This window comes from Cynoglossus semilaevis, chromosome 14 (genome assembly GCF_000523025.1).
Source record: "Cynoglossus semilaevis isolate Cse_v1.0 chromosome 14, Cse_v1.0, whole genome shotgun sequence".
Classification (NCBI taxonomy): domain Eukaryota; kingdom Metazoa; phylum Chordata; class Actinopteri; order Pleuronectiformes; family Cynoglossidae; genus Cynoglossus; species Cynoglossus semilaevis.
The window spans coordinates 16,630,102-16,646,532 of NC_024320.1; the positions used below are offsets into that span (position 1 = coordinate 16,630,102).

At 39.2% G+C, this 16,431-nt stretch overlaps 2 protein-coding genes across 2 annotated transcripts; one reads left to right on the forward strand and one right to left on the reverse strand.

Annotated features, from left to right (window-relative positions):
- Positions 1 to 462: 462 nt before the first annotated feature.
- Positions 463 to 4,786, forward strand: auh (AU RNA binding protein/enoyl-CoA hydratase). The gene is made up of 10 exons (XM_008325447.3): positions 463 to 737; positions 1,255 to 1,322; positions 1,608 to 1,695; positions 1,822 to 1,908; positions 2,194 to 2,286; positions 2,399 to 2,455; positions 2,666 to 2,853; positions 2,959 to 3,009; positions 3,766 to 3,813; positions 3,953 to 4,786. The coding sequence occupies exons 1-10, from the start codon at positions 512 to 514 to the stop codon at positions 4,028 to 4,030; spliced, it is 984 nt and encodes a 327-aa protein (XP_008323669.1). The 5' UTR covers positions 463 to 511; the 3' UTR covers positions 4,031 to 4,786.
- Positions 4,787 to 7,880: 3,094 nt separating this feature from the next.
- sptlc1 (serine palmitoyltransferase, long chain base subunit 1) lies at positions 7,881 to 15,701 on the reverse strand. Its single transcript, XM_008325445.3, has 15 exons — positions 15,547 to 15,701; positions 14,213 to 14,320; positions 14,037 to 14,131; positions 13,081 to 13,174; positions 12,928 to 13,000; positions 12,657 to 12,789; positions 12,409 to 12,538; positions 11,947 to 12,036; positions 11,249 to 11,356; positions 10,689 to 10,784; positions 10,439 to 10,535; positions 10,280 to 10,334; positions 10,067 to 10,184; positions 9,843 to 9,916; positions 7,881 to 9,615 (listed from the first exon to the last, which is right to left on the reverse strand). Exons 1-15 carry the CDS (start codon positions 15,598 to 15,600, stop codon positions 9,522 to 9,524), a joined length of 1,419 nt encoding a protein of 472 aa, XP_008323667.1. The 5' UTR covers positions 15,601 to 15,701; the 3' UTR covers positions 7,881 to 9,521.
- Between the last annotated feature and the right edge of the window lie 730 nt (positions 15,702 to 16,431).

A 16,431-nucleotide genomic window follows, 5' to 3' on the forward strand; every position in this document is an offset into this window, starting at 1 on the left:
TTTGCTTTTGACTGCAAATCAAGCTGAATAATTGCCATGACAATAGTGTTGTAATAATTTTGGTACAAGGTAGTGAGTCAACTGCTTATGAAGCAACACAATCCAACGTTGTAGATGAAAAAAGTTGTTTAGTGCAATGTCCAAAGACTGGTTTTTACCGACTGTCACGACTGCGATGAAAAAAAGAGTAAAATACAAAACTGTAACTGTAACAATTAACAAAGTGCATAAAAGTACAACCCACTCTCATAAATGTATGATGCCCATACACTTGTCCTTACTGTGGCCTCAATACTTCGTCGGGATATTTTAACATGTCTGCAAAACGTGTTTTTAAACGCAGTCATAGTTAAAGCAGAGTTAGGGCCGAGTCGCTGTGAAAATGATCCCAGGTCTGTCACTGTTTTGATTCCGCTATTGCGATATCATTTTGGTGACGACATAGACAATGTCACATGACATGGTCACGTGAATAGGTTCAAAGTTGAGGGTAACTACTGGAGCTGGAAACATGGCGGCTGTGTTGCTGCGCAGAGCTCTCCGTGTTGAGGCTGCAGAGCGGGTCGTGCTATGCGGGTCGGCGGGAGCTCTTCGCGGCTTCTCACAGCAGCATTTACCCGCCGTAATGACGCGCTGTCCTTGGACCAGAACTCCCGCAGCAGCAGCGTCGGTGCGACACTACAGCTCCGAACTAAAGGACGACCTCCGTGTAAGATATTTAGACGGAGCTGACCAGGGTGAGTTAGTGAGAGTTAACCTGTAGTGACAGTTAACTTGGTGTTATCATAGTAGTCCAATGATTATGGCAATGATGTATTTTTATAAGAGGGAGGAACATCAGCTGGCAAAAGTGTTGCCGCAGGTGCACACACACGGGGAATAGGTGCTCTGTAATTAATGCTAATGATAGAGACAGGACATAGTAGGAGATAGTAACAGTAAGATACCACTGGATGGTAGTGTTTGGAATAACAGTGGGAACAGATAAGAAGACGAATACAGGTAGAGCCTAGCAAATAATCGTGGAAACGGAAGAAGAAGAAGTTATATTTGAAGTTTAGTGAAGATTTCAACAAGCTCTTGTGGTTGAGGAACATTCAGAGGACTGGGGGGAAAGTGTCAACTGCAAATCTTTAAAGAAGAACTGGAAATGTCATCAAAGTCAGAGTGCAGAAAAATGAAACAAGGTCTTGTTTACTTCGTGCCAGCACCACTATTATCCATGATCTATTCTCATATTCTAACTTTTTTCAGGTATTGTTGTCATTGGACTAAATAGGCCAAAAGCCAAGAATGCCATCAGTAAAAATCTGGTCAAATTGGTAGGTATGGTCATTTTCTTTCTTTCTATATTTTTGTGGATTGTGTTTTTTTAAAAGTATTTTCTCTGTCTCTTTTTTGTTTTGTTGTGGTCATTCACTTTTTTCTACTGCTACTCTCCGTAGGTTCTATTGTATTAATGCTATTGTAATTTACAGTGACTTCATTGTAACACAATTATACAAAATAAAATGTATGAACAAAGCATGAGATTTTTTTTTAAATTAAGAGAGTTATAGATCTGTTGTTCTTCAGTACATACATATATACTTATATTTGTATTTCAGATGTTTGATGCTGTGGAGGACATTAAGAAGAATAACAAAGTGCGCAGTGTTATTTTTTGTAGTTTGGTTCCTGGGATCTTCTGTGCAGGTACAATTTAAGTAAATACAAAATACAAATTGTCATGTTTAAATTAGCAAAAGTAAAAAATGGTCCAGAACTATAGGCACAATTTAGTCATGCTCTCATTCTGTCTCCATCTTTCTCTCTGTGCAGGTGCAGATCTAAAAGAAAGAGCTAAGATGCATCAGAGTGAAGTGGGACCATTTGTGTCTAAAGCCAGAGCCTTGATCACAGAACTGGGTAAAGTCTGGAGACGGATGATCATATTGACTGACCTAGCAGTGAGCCCAGGGTTCTAACATGGACCTAGTTCAAATACAATGGGAAAACAAGTCTATTAGTTATTTGTTTCATTGAATGATTAGATTTTGTTTTAACAGACTCACTGACTTTGTATCTCTCTTTCTAAAACCCTGTGTCATTTATCAGTTTCTTTATTTCCTATAATTGTCAAGTGCATATGAATAAAATACATCTGTATTGCTGATTGACATCTGTGTTTTTGTTGTTTGGTCTGAACCGTAGGTAACCTGCCTGTACCAACCATTGCTGCAATTGATGGAGCTGCGTTAGGAGGAGGTTTAGAGATGGCTCTGGCTTGTGACATCAGAATTGCTTGTAAGACTTTATTTTTGACATTTTATTTTCACATATTGTACATGTCCAGGCTGTTGACAAAACAATGGACAATAATGATAGTGATGATCAAAACAGTTTGTTCTCTCTGCAGCCGATACTGCAAAGATGGGACTTGTGGAAACTAAACTTGCCATCATTCCTGGAGCAGGTGAGTCTCCTCTAGGAGGAAATTATATTCACTCACAGTCACAGTCAGTGTTGAGAAGAGAGACTTCCAGACTTGGACAACCTTTAAGCACCTTCTTCTACAACATTCCTGTTTGTGATCACTATTTGAGTGCTAATGTTTGAGTGCTAACGTTCATCCCCGCGACTAGAGAAATGATGTTTCCATCGACCTCTGCCCTGTCTTGTGCAGGTGGCACACAGCGTCTCCCCAGGATCGTGGGTGTGTCTTTTGCGAAGGAGCTCATTTTTGCTGCTAGGGTGGTCGATGGTACAGAGGCACTACGAGTGGGTCTGGTCAGCCAGGCTGTGGAGCAGAATAAGAGCGGAGACGCAGCCTACCTACAGGCTCTGGAGCTGGCTCGTGAAATCAACCCTCAGGTAAAAGAGTTTAGAGTCATTGTGATCCACACCAATGTGCTGGAGCACTTCATATCCTAGCACTGCAGTCTGTGGACCATTGTAATGAACCACTGACTCTTACAGGGCCCCATTGCAGTGAGGATGGCAAAACTTGCAATCAACCAGGGAACCGAGGTGAGAAGTCAGTGCACCAGGGTACATCACTACAGTATGTAGAGTCAACAATGAATAGAAGTCACAAGTATCTTCACTGAAAACACGGGTGTTCTGTAGAACTAAAGCTTAAGGTCAGGTGTCATTCGTCCATGAAGTATTTAGCAACAAAGCACTAGCTTGTTGGTTTCGACATGACAAAATGGAAAGTGTTCTTTATCACACACACACACATACAGACCCAGGTTTAGAAATGTTATTTTCTGTGGGATATTTATGTATGTATATGTGTGTGTGTGTATATATATATCTATATACACACATATATATATATACATACATACATATATATATACACAAACACATTGTACCATTAGAACACTGGAGTGATAGTTGCTGGAAATGGGCCTCTATACACCAATGTAGATATTGCACTGAAAAACAGACATTTGCAGCTAGAATAGTCATTTACCACATTAGCAATGTATAAAGTGTATTTCTGATTAGTTTAAAGTTATCTTCATTGAAAAAAAACAGTGCTTTTCTTTCAAAAATAAGGACATTTCTAAGTGACCCCAAACTTTTGAACAGTAGTGTATATGTATGTATATGTTTGTATGTGCATTATTTTTTTTCTGTCAGTTTATTACTGCCATTGGATGGACCTATATTGTAACACGTAATATATATCAAAGATATTTGTGATTTTAAGTATGGATTTTGTTGAGCAGGAAATGGTTTGAACTGAACTAACCCAGCTCTCCTGTTGTCCTCCAGGTGGATTTATCCACAGGCCTAGCCATTGAGGAGGCATGCTACGCCCAGGTAGGTGTCTTATCACCTGTAGATGTTATGAGATGGTTTAAAATACCAGTTATTTTTAGTGCACTAGACTGTCTTAAATCCAAAAATAATAAAATATGTCGATTATTTTTTTAGTCCTGACAAATGTTTGTTTTCACAGGTGATACCAACTAAAGACCGTTTGGAGGGTTTGGCTGCTTTCAGGGAGAAGAGGATTCCTCAGTTCAAGGGCGAGTGAGGCTACGCTGACATAATCTGCCCCCGAGTTCTGCCTTCAGTTCTGCTGCTTCCAACATAACAATGTGTGACAGTGTACAAGTCAACACATTAACTGTGAAGAAATCTGAGTGCAGGACAACACACCTCGATCCTGGCCCGTGTTTCAACTAACAACTTAGCAATTGGTTTCTGCAAGTGAACTCACTCAGCAGCAGCCACTGCTTACAATGATTTACATTTAAAAACATAAAGCTGAAGTCACTGACAACAGCCTTCTACACCAGTAAAAGCTGTGGGGAGCCATTCACAACTGCTGTAAACTGTGCATCTGAGGATGAACCTCAGTGTTTGGGTTTTTAAATCATGTTTCGTTACATCACAGTGAGAGGAACAGTGAATCAGATCATCACCTGTATGGGTCATCGTTGTTTCACTGCAGATAGTGGATATATGAATTCTGCACATTCACACACACATACCTGTAACAGACATGACCTCTGTGCCGTGTCATCACATCCCAAGTGAAAATGGCTGTATGTAAAGGTGTCAGTAACCAGGGCGAGAAATGATTGGAAACTATATATCATGAGCCATTTTATTAGGGACGTCTGGATACAGCTTCATATCTGATACCAATACTACAACCTGGAGTTCCTGCAGACACTGATACCAAATCCTATACGTTTTTTCTCCACTCTTGTTAATAATCATTTATCATCAACAACTTAAGTCTATGTACTACATGTACTTTGTATGGATGTACTCAATAAAGACATATGAAAAACATGTTTAAATGATTATTTTGTACCAAACCCTCTGTATGATATGTGACTGTCATGGTGACTTTAAATTTTCTGATTTTTTTTTTTGTTTCAACATTTTTTGTATCTTTTGGTTTGAAAACCAGTTGATGTCAGGCTTCCTGTTATGTATAAGTCAAAATCAAAACACTGCCATATTTGGTAAGAAAGTGCGTTTACTGCTAGCTGCCACTGCCAAAAGGTAACGTTGAACTGACACATACATTTTTACATTACAATTTTCAAAGTATGGTAGGTTGCTGATGTGCCCCAAGACGCTGAAATGGTCAAGGACGAGCAGAGGGACGGCCATTTTACAAGACCCTAAAAGATCCTAAATCACGCTTAAGATATAGGAGCGACCCACAGGTGAAGGATATAAACTATAGTGTGTTGCATTTATGAAGTCAATGAACTAGGGCTGTTACACATTACTTCCCTCTTCACACAAGATTGGAAACTGGAACTGACGCGTGGACACACTTTAAAATTGAAATATGTTGCAGGTGCACCTGTTTTTAAAGGTTGGTTTGTGTGTGTGTGTGTGTGTGTACCTCTATTTCCATGTCTGTGTCTTTGTCTTCAGGGTTAATGGCTCGCCATCAAATACACTTGGGGTCTTGTCCTGGTCATCAAACTTCCTTGTCTTTTTCACAAACCTAACCTATAGAAAAGGTCACATCTATTAAATTAAACATTCAAGAAAGCAAAATGTTCCAATTAGAGGAGAACACATTCAATAACTCACAAAATGGAGGACACCTAATTAGCCTATGAAACGACGAATTAGCATTAGCATGGACAATGTGTTGACGGCCATTCTTTTTCCAGTAAACGATCCGTCTTACCAGCGTAACTCACTCCGGACTCTCAGCAGGTTGGTGTAGTGGTTTATCTCTTTCTTTTCACACTGTATTCGCGTTTTCTCCTTTTTCCGTCCTTTTTGTAAGTAACTTACTCATTTCCCGCTGCTGATATCCGAAGGGCCTAAAGAAACAGCGCGTCGCCACTTCACCTCTTCATTGACAAGCTGAACGTGACCTGCGTGATGCCTGATTGGCTGTTGAAAGATAGACACCCTAGTCCCCAGGTGGGGTTACGTGAACCAGGTGGTGCATTTAGGTATAATAGGACATTTGAATTATTGCCGATAGGCACAATTAAAGGTTGATTAATTATACACTCGCTTTTATCGGTGTCTTATTATGTTTTTCTCACCAGGGCTACAAATGTGTTTTAATGTGTTTTAATTCTCCTGTGTCGTGAACGGCGATGGGGTTGAAAGGTTTGATATTTTGCACACCAACAAGTATCATGTCGACACGTGTCTTTTAGACAAAAATAATGGAAAAAAGGTTTTGTTTTAATTTTAGAACAAGACCATAATAGTCAAATTTACAGTTACAGTTAAAACAAATTACCAAATAAATTCAAATTTAGTATTCAATATATATTCTCCAAAGCCAGAGGGATGAAAGAGCCACATGTGGCTCCAGAGCCACAGGTTGCCGACCCCTGACCTAAAGTATCATGGTTTTTGGGGCAACATAAAATACTTTTTAGTGGTGGGACAGCTGTGAAGGAGACATTATCCCTGTTTATTATCCCATAATTCCCTGTTTAGGTGTTTATTTTGATAGACAAATACCAGTCTGAAGCATTATGTTTTTTTGAAGTGAAGTGTTTGTTTATACCTTAACTTGGTCTGTAACCCAAAGTAGTCCCTAAATAATACACTGAATGTGGCAAAAAGAAAACATGGAATATTTGAAATCTTGTGGCATTTTAGTTTGAAAAAGAGAATTTTTAGGTTAAAACAAGTAAAACAGCCACCAAAATAAATGAATTCTGTCGGGAAGCCTAACTTTTTCTGACCGTGTATCTGTGGATGACACCTGACACAGGAAGGTACAAGCCGGGGAGGCTATAATTTAATAATACACACGTGTGTTTGTGTATGTTAACAGACAGTTGAGAGCCTGGCCGGTGGATCCACACAGACCTGGCCTGTGGTTCATGCTGCTGCTGCACACAGCCTGAAACATACACACTGTGGCTGGCCTCCTTCCGGCAGATGTCCAGCAGTGAGCCGGGGCTGATCCACCACAGGCAGGGTTGCGTAAAAAAGGATGCTAACAGAGAGGCTGCAGATGTAACGGACGCATTCACATCATTATTTTTCTTCCGACCTTTCTCCATTTCTTTATTTTTCTATACAAACCACTGCTCTGTTAGTGGTGTACACACCGTATGTCTGTTGTGAAACTGTTGCCACTGCAGCCTCAGCTCTGACTGCACAGAGACCGCAGATCCACAATTTACATCCCTCAAATATGGTTTCAAGAGAGACGACGAAGAAAAACATTCTCAGGGTTTTTTCGCAGACAAACATGCACTACACTGAAACATTCGCAAAAGCTCGAGGACAGAGTGGTGAAAATGTATCAGCTCTGGGTGTCGTCACAGGATCATCCACCAAATCTGGGGTCTTTCTGAGGTTGTTAATTAGTTCAGTTTTGCTTTGTTTATATTCGCTGAAATCATGACAACAACTGTCTTTCAAACTGAAACCAATGTTTCTAGTAAATAATTAACACTTCAATTAACCCGGTACATGAGCAGCTGAAAAATGAAGTTCTGCTTTGATGGATTTTTTTTAAGTATGTTAAATTCATTCAGAGTGTGGGTACACTTATGTCTGTCTAAACTCCTTGTGTGAGGATCCATCGTTAGCTTCACTGACATGTGATTGCTGGACTGCTGTTATGTACAACCCCAAAAGCTAACCACCGCTGTTCATTTAGCACAGTGCTAAATGAACGTGAGCTACAAAATGTAATGCTTATATATTTTTTAAGCCTGAAAAAAAAACTTAACAAATTTGAAAGATTTCAAAGCAAAGAAATGAAAGAAGGAGAATGTGCCGCCGTCCTCAGACAATGGATGGAGCGATTCTCTTAAAAGGAAACATCAGAAGGAAGGCAGATAGCATCAGACAGCTAATGGCTGGTAGCTGGACATTTGTTTACATGTGTGGGAACGAATGAGCTTCTTCAAACCTGACAGATCTTGAGTTTCATGAGTTTATTGTCTATAATTCTTCTTGAAATCCTGTTTAGCAAAACATGATATGAATTCTTTCAGTGAAGGCAAAGAAAAGCTCTAAAAAACATACTTTCACATTGAACGTAAGCCAAATGGTTAGTACAAAAGAAAACAGTAGCAGTAAAAATCTGTGATTCTGAGGTAAAAACCATCTTTGGAATGTCTATCATCTTGTACACTTCATGGACTAGCAGACACAGGAAATCGTCAGTGCAACATTTTCTCTTTGGCCACTAGTTACATTCACAGCAGCAGAGAGTTTGGTGTGTATTGGTATCAGTACACAAACATGAAGTACAAGGAGTTGAAATGAAAACAAAGGCAAAAGTAAAAGACTCATAAATTCATCTCTGGTAAAACCCTGATCGGAGTCAGGTGATTTCCCTTCTTTTCACAGACCCTGGTTACACCTGGACTAAAGGTACAGGTCAGGGTTTAAAGTGTAACACTGACAGAGAGATTTGTTTTTAGCCACCTGAAATAGTTACCCAATTATTTTTACACCACATTAGTGTTGGTTTAGAGCAGTGGTTTCCAATACAGGGGTTGGATCACCCTTTGGGCGCACTGACCTGTTGGAGGGGGACGCAGTAGGCTAAATTCATTTTAATATTCAATATTTTCAATATTTGTCCAAAAGTCAGGAAAACTGGACCAACTTGACATTTTCTGTCCTTTAATTAGAATGTCACTTTTGTGTTTCAAATCAAGTTCAGTGTAGTTTAGAAGCAAAAGCTATGAATGTGTCAGTGTGTGGGGGCTCCACAGTACTTCCACCTATATTTAGGATCTTTAAACTGTGGTATTTTGATGCCTGTTATATTAAGGTCAAATGTTTTACCTAGTGACATTTGTGCCATTAGAAATTGTTGTTTGTGGACATTTGAAACAGCAGCATTTTCATCAAATTCAGTAGTATTTTTTTGGTTTTATTGTAATTAAAACATCATACTCTTTGCCAAAATTGATCAATTTAGTTTTTCTTCAAATATGTGTTGGCAGCAGAGGCTGTTTCCAAACAACTGTGATAACATTCATATATTGATGACAACAGGGAAACCAACTCAGTAATAACGTTAGAAAAGGTAAGATTCCTTAGGACTAAAGCTTCAAACACCTGGAAAACAAACATAAAATAACTCATATTTAATAAACGCATAAATGAGCACATAGACATGATCACAGCAGATGCCTCCAGGACTAATGATAGTAATAATAACAGGAGTGAACAGTAGCAGGAACAACAGTCAGGACAAAGGACATGACTGTAACAGGGACCAGAAACATAATGTAAGTATGACAACATTCAGCCTTGGAATAGTTTATTATTATTTATCAGAGTAAAATTAAAAAGGACGAAAAAATTAATCTGCATTAGAGAGGATTTCAAACCAATCGAATGACAAAAAAAAAAAGAAAACAGAGAATTCTTCAATGCAGCTCAACGGCAGGCACTCATTGTACGAGTCACTGCTTAGATCCTTAAAATGTCTTCTAGTACTCACAGTTCCTGTCCATGTGCAGTAGAAAAGACGTCTTTTGTGATGAAGTTTGTCAGGGCACATGTAAACGGGGCCTCACTCAGCAGTGACCTTCACCTCACTGTCATTTCAGGACACTTGACGCTGCTTCACGGATACAGGAAACAGCCGTGGAGATGTCCTCCTCCGACTGTTGGACGGTGACCACCACTCTGATACTGAGGGGACACAGGCACAGTGGTCACACAACTATATAAGTATATATGCATTTTCTTACACATATATTTATACATATATACTGTACATATATACATAAATATACTAACTTTTAAGAGACATTTTTTGTATTTGTTCTATTAGCTTTTTGATAATGACTAATGACTAAAAACAAAACAAATAAATGTATCTTTCTTTCTTTCCTTTTCAGAGCTGGAGTCATATTCACCTGGGAGGTGGCAGGAATCGCTCCTCTTTTTCCAGGTAGCGTGCGAGGGTCACAGCCACACCTCGTTCCATACACTGACACACAAAACACCATGTATTCAGTAAAAAAAATAAAACCACAACAAACTTTAAAACAAACATTATTTTTTGCCTAAAGTTTAACAAAAGTGTAACGTGGCTGTGAATACTCCGTAGTATTCTGCGAATACTCTGTAGTGTACTTACATGTTCTACTATGGCACGCAGCAGCAGCATGTCTGCATCTCTAGAGCCTGAACTTTTCTGCAGCTGTAGGTGAAGAGCCGGGACAAATGGTTCTCCAACCAACTTTATCCCTGGAACTCTGCCACACAGTCAGGAGAGAACACAGGAGTTTTACACACAAACCTTCAAATCCTGAAACAAACACACACACACTGAGGTCAAAGGTGAACTCACCCCTGCAAAGACCTGTACACCAGATTGCACTTTTCCTTCAGGACGGTAAAGATCCCTGAGTGAAAGACACAAAGTTAATACAAACAAACAGAGTTTTCTTATAGACATGAACACAGAGTTTGACGATTGTTCTAAGGTTCTACAAACATCCAAACCTACCTGGATCCTCCTCCATGATGTTAAGAGCCTCAATGGCAGCAGACGCCAACATGGGAGGAAGGGATGCAGAGAAACAATATCCCTGACCAGACAGACGCTACAGGAGAGAACAGGATCAGAGGGAGGAACACAGGAAGAGTAGTACACAGTACATGTGCTGCCTGGATTTTGGTAGGACTCCAGAAAAACATATCAGATTATGTGAAGCAGCAGACCTGGACTAAAGTGGACCTGAACCTGTTGTGTTTACCTGGTGATCAATGAGAAAAGAGCGTCCGCAGCAAAACCCTCCAATCGAAGACATGGCGTTCTCCATATTAGCACTGATCAGGTCGATGTCGTCGATCTGTCAAGACAAAGGCTGATGGACGTGAACTTCAGCCTCAACCCTTAGCCTTATACCCCAGCGCCCTTAAACATGTTTAACTTATTATTTCAATTTATTCTTATAAATTAATTTTATGAATATATATATATATGTGCATATAATTAACACAACAATGTTTTCTAAACAGCAGTATTTGAACAGGTGAAAAAGGGGGGATATAATAGATGTTTACACCTGCTTACAACACACATTGATGAGTGTTTACTTGTAAATATATGAGGTGTATTACCTAACATGATCCTAAGGATATATTCAAGCAGGCTAAGATGTTCTCACTGCTGATTGGTCAATATGTTCTACTGCTGTTCTGTACCGTGAGGTGAGCCTGACTTTGAACGTTCTACATTTTTCATATTGCTTATGTTAAAAAAAACTCAAAGCAGTCAGACAGACATATTTTTCTTGTGGCTCTCTTTACTCACATTAACACCAAAATGTTCTGTGACTCCACGGCCGTGTTCTCCCAGCACACCAAAAGACAGGCTCTCCTCCAGGAAGATCCGTACTTTGTACTTGTACTTCAGCTTCACCTAGGGGTCACACCAGCACATAAATGAGCGTTGGATCAGACAGAATTAGAGACTGTATTAAAAACACTGAAAACTGAAGCTAAAATGGTCATGACCTGTGATTCTGCCCAGTACAACAAACAGTGGGGAACCAGTAAAATATACATGTGATATTCAAAACCTGACTGTCAGTAATGCATTAAATGCGTTAACTGTTATGTATTCTATGCACTATCGTTCCAAAAATCAATGAAATTAATTTTAAAAGAGACAATTATCAATGAGCATTTTTCAAATTTTTTAAAAATGATTTATTTGGTCTTTACTACTAACTCTCTGAAAAAGTCTTGAAAAATAAACTATTCATGAACATGATTCAAAATGCAGGCATTTGCCTAAAAATAACTGAGAACAAACTAGAGTGCTAACAGCTAGTTTAAGTCGTGTGCTAGTCACTCTACAGATCCGAATCTTGTGATTTGCTGCCGCCTACTGGGTGCATTTTTAAAATTGCTCTCACAACTGCATTCCCAAAGTTAAACCATATATGTTTAGTTTGCAGCAGGACTGCTGGACAGTGTAGGTGTGAGGGTTCATTTTTTTCATCTTACCAGATCAGGGAGAGGACAGACATCTGCTGTGTTGATGTACAGCCCCTCTACTACTATGAACTTCCTGGTCACGCGAGCTTTCCTAGGATTCTGTAACAACACAGGTCAGAATGATGAAGGAGCAGAAAATAAATGGCTGTTGGCTCATAATTAACACAAAAGAGGTGTGTAGTATTTCCAGGGGTTTGGGATTCCTTGGACACCAGAATCAAATCATGCTCACACTTCATGTTTGTGCTAAATTCTGGGCATAATTGCATAATAGAGATGTTACATATGGAGCAAATAAAGCTAATAAATATTAAAGCTGAAAAAGAATGGAAATTGTTGTGATCAGAGCCGGAGCCAAAAGAATGGAAATTGTTGTGATCAGAGACGGGGAGCTAACAGGAAGCTACACAGTAAAAGTATTGCTTATTACATGATTTATTCAAACATGATTCAAAAACATCATATTTTCACCTTGTGGTCTTCCAGCTCCTGCTCCTTTAGCAGCCTCTCCAGATCCTCCATGTCATTGTGTTTGAAGTATTTGATTAGACTGCGAGATGCCTGCAGACCCTTCTGGATGGAGAAGCAGGCAGCTTCATCCCTGCACACACGGTGGAGGACAAAACATCAACAAATGAAGGCAAGAGACGGGGAGTTGTTCAGACACAGTTGACAGTTGTGTTGTCTTCTAACTCTGGCAAATCTGTCATGAAGCTTACACAAAGATGATGTCTCCCCTCTTGGAGTAGGCAGGGATTGCACTAGCAATAGTTGCAAAGCCATATGAATAGAGGATGGCCTCCTCTGTCCTCATGAATCTGGCCAGACGGCTTTCCAACTCCAGGTGAACGTCTTGAAGAAGGAAACAAGAACCAACACTAATGTTATGAATTAATCACAGACAACAAACAGATTAAAGCCACTCAAACAGACAGCCAGAGTTAAAAAGTCACAGAAATAGTTCCAGAATCTTCCTCGTTTGTTACCCACCAAATGTTCCATAAAAGGCTCTTGGACCACATGTGCCTACACCGTACTTCTTTAACGATGACAAGGCCTTTTGCTGAAGAAAAATTACATTGATTGGTAAATGTCAACATAACACTGTCACTGATTAATATTTAACACTTAAAAAACACTTACCTTAACTTGTTCATTATCAAGGAGACCCAGGAAGTTAAAAGACGCAAAATTGATGCACTTTTTTCCATTGATTATGATTTGGTGGCTGGGAGGTCTGAAACAGGGATTACGAGGTACAAGTATGAAAGAATGAAGGGTGTAACAGAGTATCATAGAGACAGCATGTAGTTCTACACTCGTTGAAAACCAAAAATGACACTTTCTTGTTGCCTGTGTGCGTTAAGGTCTGAAAAGAGTTTAGTTAGGATTATGTGACACATAATACATCGGCTACCATCTTTGTCTGCAATCTATCTCAACAAGTTGAAAGAGAAGAGGTGATTAGGTCTTTTATTCTTCTTCATTGTAAATATTACTACACAGTACACAATGAAATGTAACCACCCTTGAAACAGGAGCAGTGGTCGGCACTGGTGGAGGTGTTTGCTCAAACACACCACAACCCTTCTAGACATGGGATTAGAACCGAGGCCCTGGGTAAATTACGTGTTTGTGTCTGCGGTGAGATAACATGTCTTAATACCACCACCGATATTTAAATGTATCAAACAGTGAGTCATCCCAGGAACAACACGTTTTAAATCAACTGGGAGGTGGAGACGTAAATTCTTTAGCAATCAAGGTTCCCACCCTCTAACCTAAGTCTAATTCTTATTGAGAAATACCAGCATGAAGGGTGTGTACACGTTATTACAGACAGATCATTTTAACAATAAGGAACTTTTGTGGAGGCTGTTTGTCAGTGTGGTGGTGCTTTATCCAGATGTAGGACGCAAGACACGCTTCAAATCACGCAAGAGAATTATTTCAATTTTTAGAGAATTACAGAATTGATTACAGAATCTAAAGAATATGTCACAGCAGATTTCACTACTGTTTTATAAACCTTCACTTTCAACTTTTCATTTACTGTCCATCACAGAGTCTATAAGGCAGAGACATGTGCTGTGTTTTACCCAGTGACTACATCGTAGCTGAAAGATGGCTGGTCTTTGCTCGCGGTTGGTACAAGAGGTTCTGGCATCCACTCCTCAATAAGGTCTTCCTTTTCCTGCAATAGAGTGAAACAATTTAGCAACACGACTCCTAAAATTAGCTCTAAGTGTTTTCCACTTTATGTTTTTGAGCTAACCTTTTCAGTCAGTCTATAAGTTTCATGAAGTTTGTAAGTCTTGGAGAACAGAAGTCTGATGATCCACAGGATGAGGATCCCCTCCAGGATCAGGTGGTAGGCAGGAGCCTGAGGACAGGGTCACAAAATGAAAACATAGGACAATACTGACAATAATATTACAGTGACATCTCATTCTCATTGTTATACAGTTGCGGTTAACAATTATCATAAACTATGACTAATTAACATTTCAGTAAAATTTCGTATCCTCGAAGTTTAGTTTAGTTAATGGTTTGTGTAAACAAAGTTCTCAATGCCACAAACCAACTAAACATCATAAATAATCTATTAATTTAATTGGATTATTGCTCAGAGAAGCCCAATGCTAAGACACCAAATATTAACCAATTAATATTAAGAAATATTTTATGTGTAAAATAAAGCAAGTGGCCACACAATCATGTTGTGGTTTCTTAAAACAAGAAGTTTCTCCCACAGTCCAAAAACATGCAGGACTATGTTCACTATTCAGTCTAAATTGATGGATTGATTGGTATGAATAGAGAATGAACAAATGTAAATGGGTGTTTGTCCCTGTATGTGTTCCAGCCATGGAGTGGTGGACTGTCCATGGTGGACCAAGTCCCCAGCTACAACTGCTGGGTTGGCTCCAACTCTATTCTTCTGGACTTGTTTCTTTCTTCAGTGATAGAAACGGCCGTTTTTTTCTTGTTTGTGACCGTAACACATGTTTACCAGCAGCTGCTTGCCGTAGTTAGGCCTGTAGCGAATATCCAATAGTTACAATAGAGCGTATGTACATCATACCGTTCCAAAGTGTATTAGTTCATATGGTTACTTTTGGACAGATATATTGCACATAAAAATGCGGATTTGCATTCACAACATATTCTCTTTAACTAAAAGTGCTACCAAGACGTACGCATTATAATGGAAAAAAGGAAAAGCGACCACTTCCACTAACACGAAATGACGTAACTTAACTGTAGCACTAATAATTCCAACTCAAAAATAACAAAGATTAATGAATCTGACCTTAATCTGGTATAAAAAACAACAACAATAAAGAGTTAACACATTTTCGGACCGGTAAAAGGCGAGTTAGAGTTAGACTTTGTCGTCAACTCTACCTTGGTTCGCTCACTTGTTCTACTGTAAACATAGCCCTCTGATTGGCTTTGAGTTGAGGTTCTCCAGGCCACGGGCGAAGATAAGTTTACTTACCGTAGCGACATACCAACAACTCTGTGGTAACCGACGTTCGGAGACTTGCCAAATATTCATTAAAAGACTATTATGTTCACGTTACTAACGTAATAATGGACACATACCTCGTAAAATGCCTGCACCATCTCCACCAACACCCACTGCTGTCCCGACGCCATGTTCGACTTCCTTGTGCGACGTCATGCGTCGTGATGCGTTGAGGTGCAACAGTGAAAAAACTAGTTTCACAACAACAACGTTGTATGTACTGTATGTACGCGCGCGCGTGCACACTGTGTCCTTATATAGTTTACGATCAACTGAGAACATTAAAATTTTGCTTACAGGATTTTATATAGAATTTACAAAACTTAAGAGTGTTTTATTATACGTTATTTCTGACACTGAGACTTTGTTTGGCGAGTTTGCTTATTCTTTACTTTACATACGAACAGAACGCTACTGTCATAGAGTTAAAGCAGAACAGTGGCAGTTGCTGGTCTGTAAAACAAAAGTTAATTTCAGATCCAGGTATATTTTCAAGTAAACTCTACGTAACTGCCTGTAGCTTACCTCTAGATGTCAAGTAAACTCTACGTAACTGCCTGTAGTTTACCTCTAGATGTCGCCGCTAAACACACCATACCGCTGAGAAAAAAAAAATCTATTTTAAACTGCATTATAGAAACCAATAAAGCTGAGCGTCGACGGTGGTTATTAATTGAATATATGAATAGACAATCACATTAGATGATCTGCGACAAACAGCTGATTCTGAATTATACAATTGTTCTTTATACAAATGTTCTTTAGTAACTTCAAGTGTAAAAATCATTACGTTTGACAATACTTTTGTAGAACATTCATGTGCTGATATTGAATTGTAACCTGGATGACTGCAAAAACGTTTCTGATTTTGATTAATTTAATTTGAATTTTTTATCCTTTTCACTTTTTGGGTTTTAGGGAGTTATTTTAATATCAATTTAAAGGTTCACTCGGACAAAAAG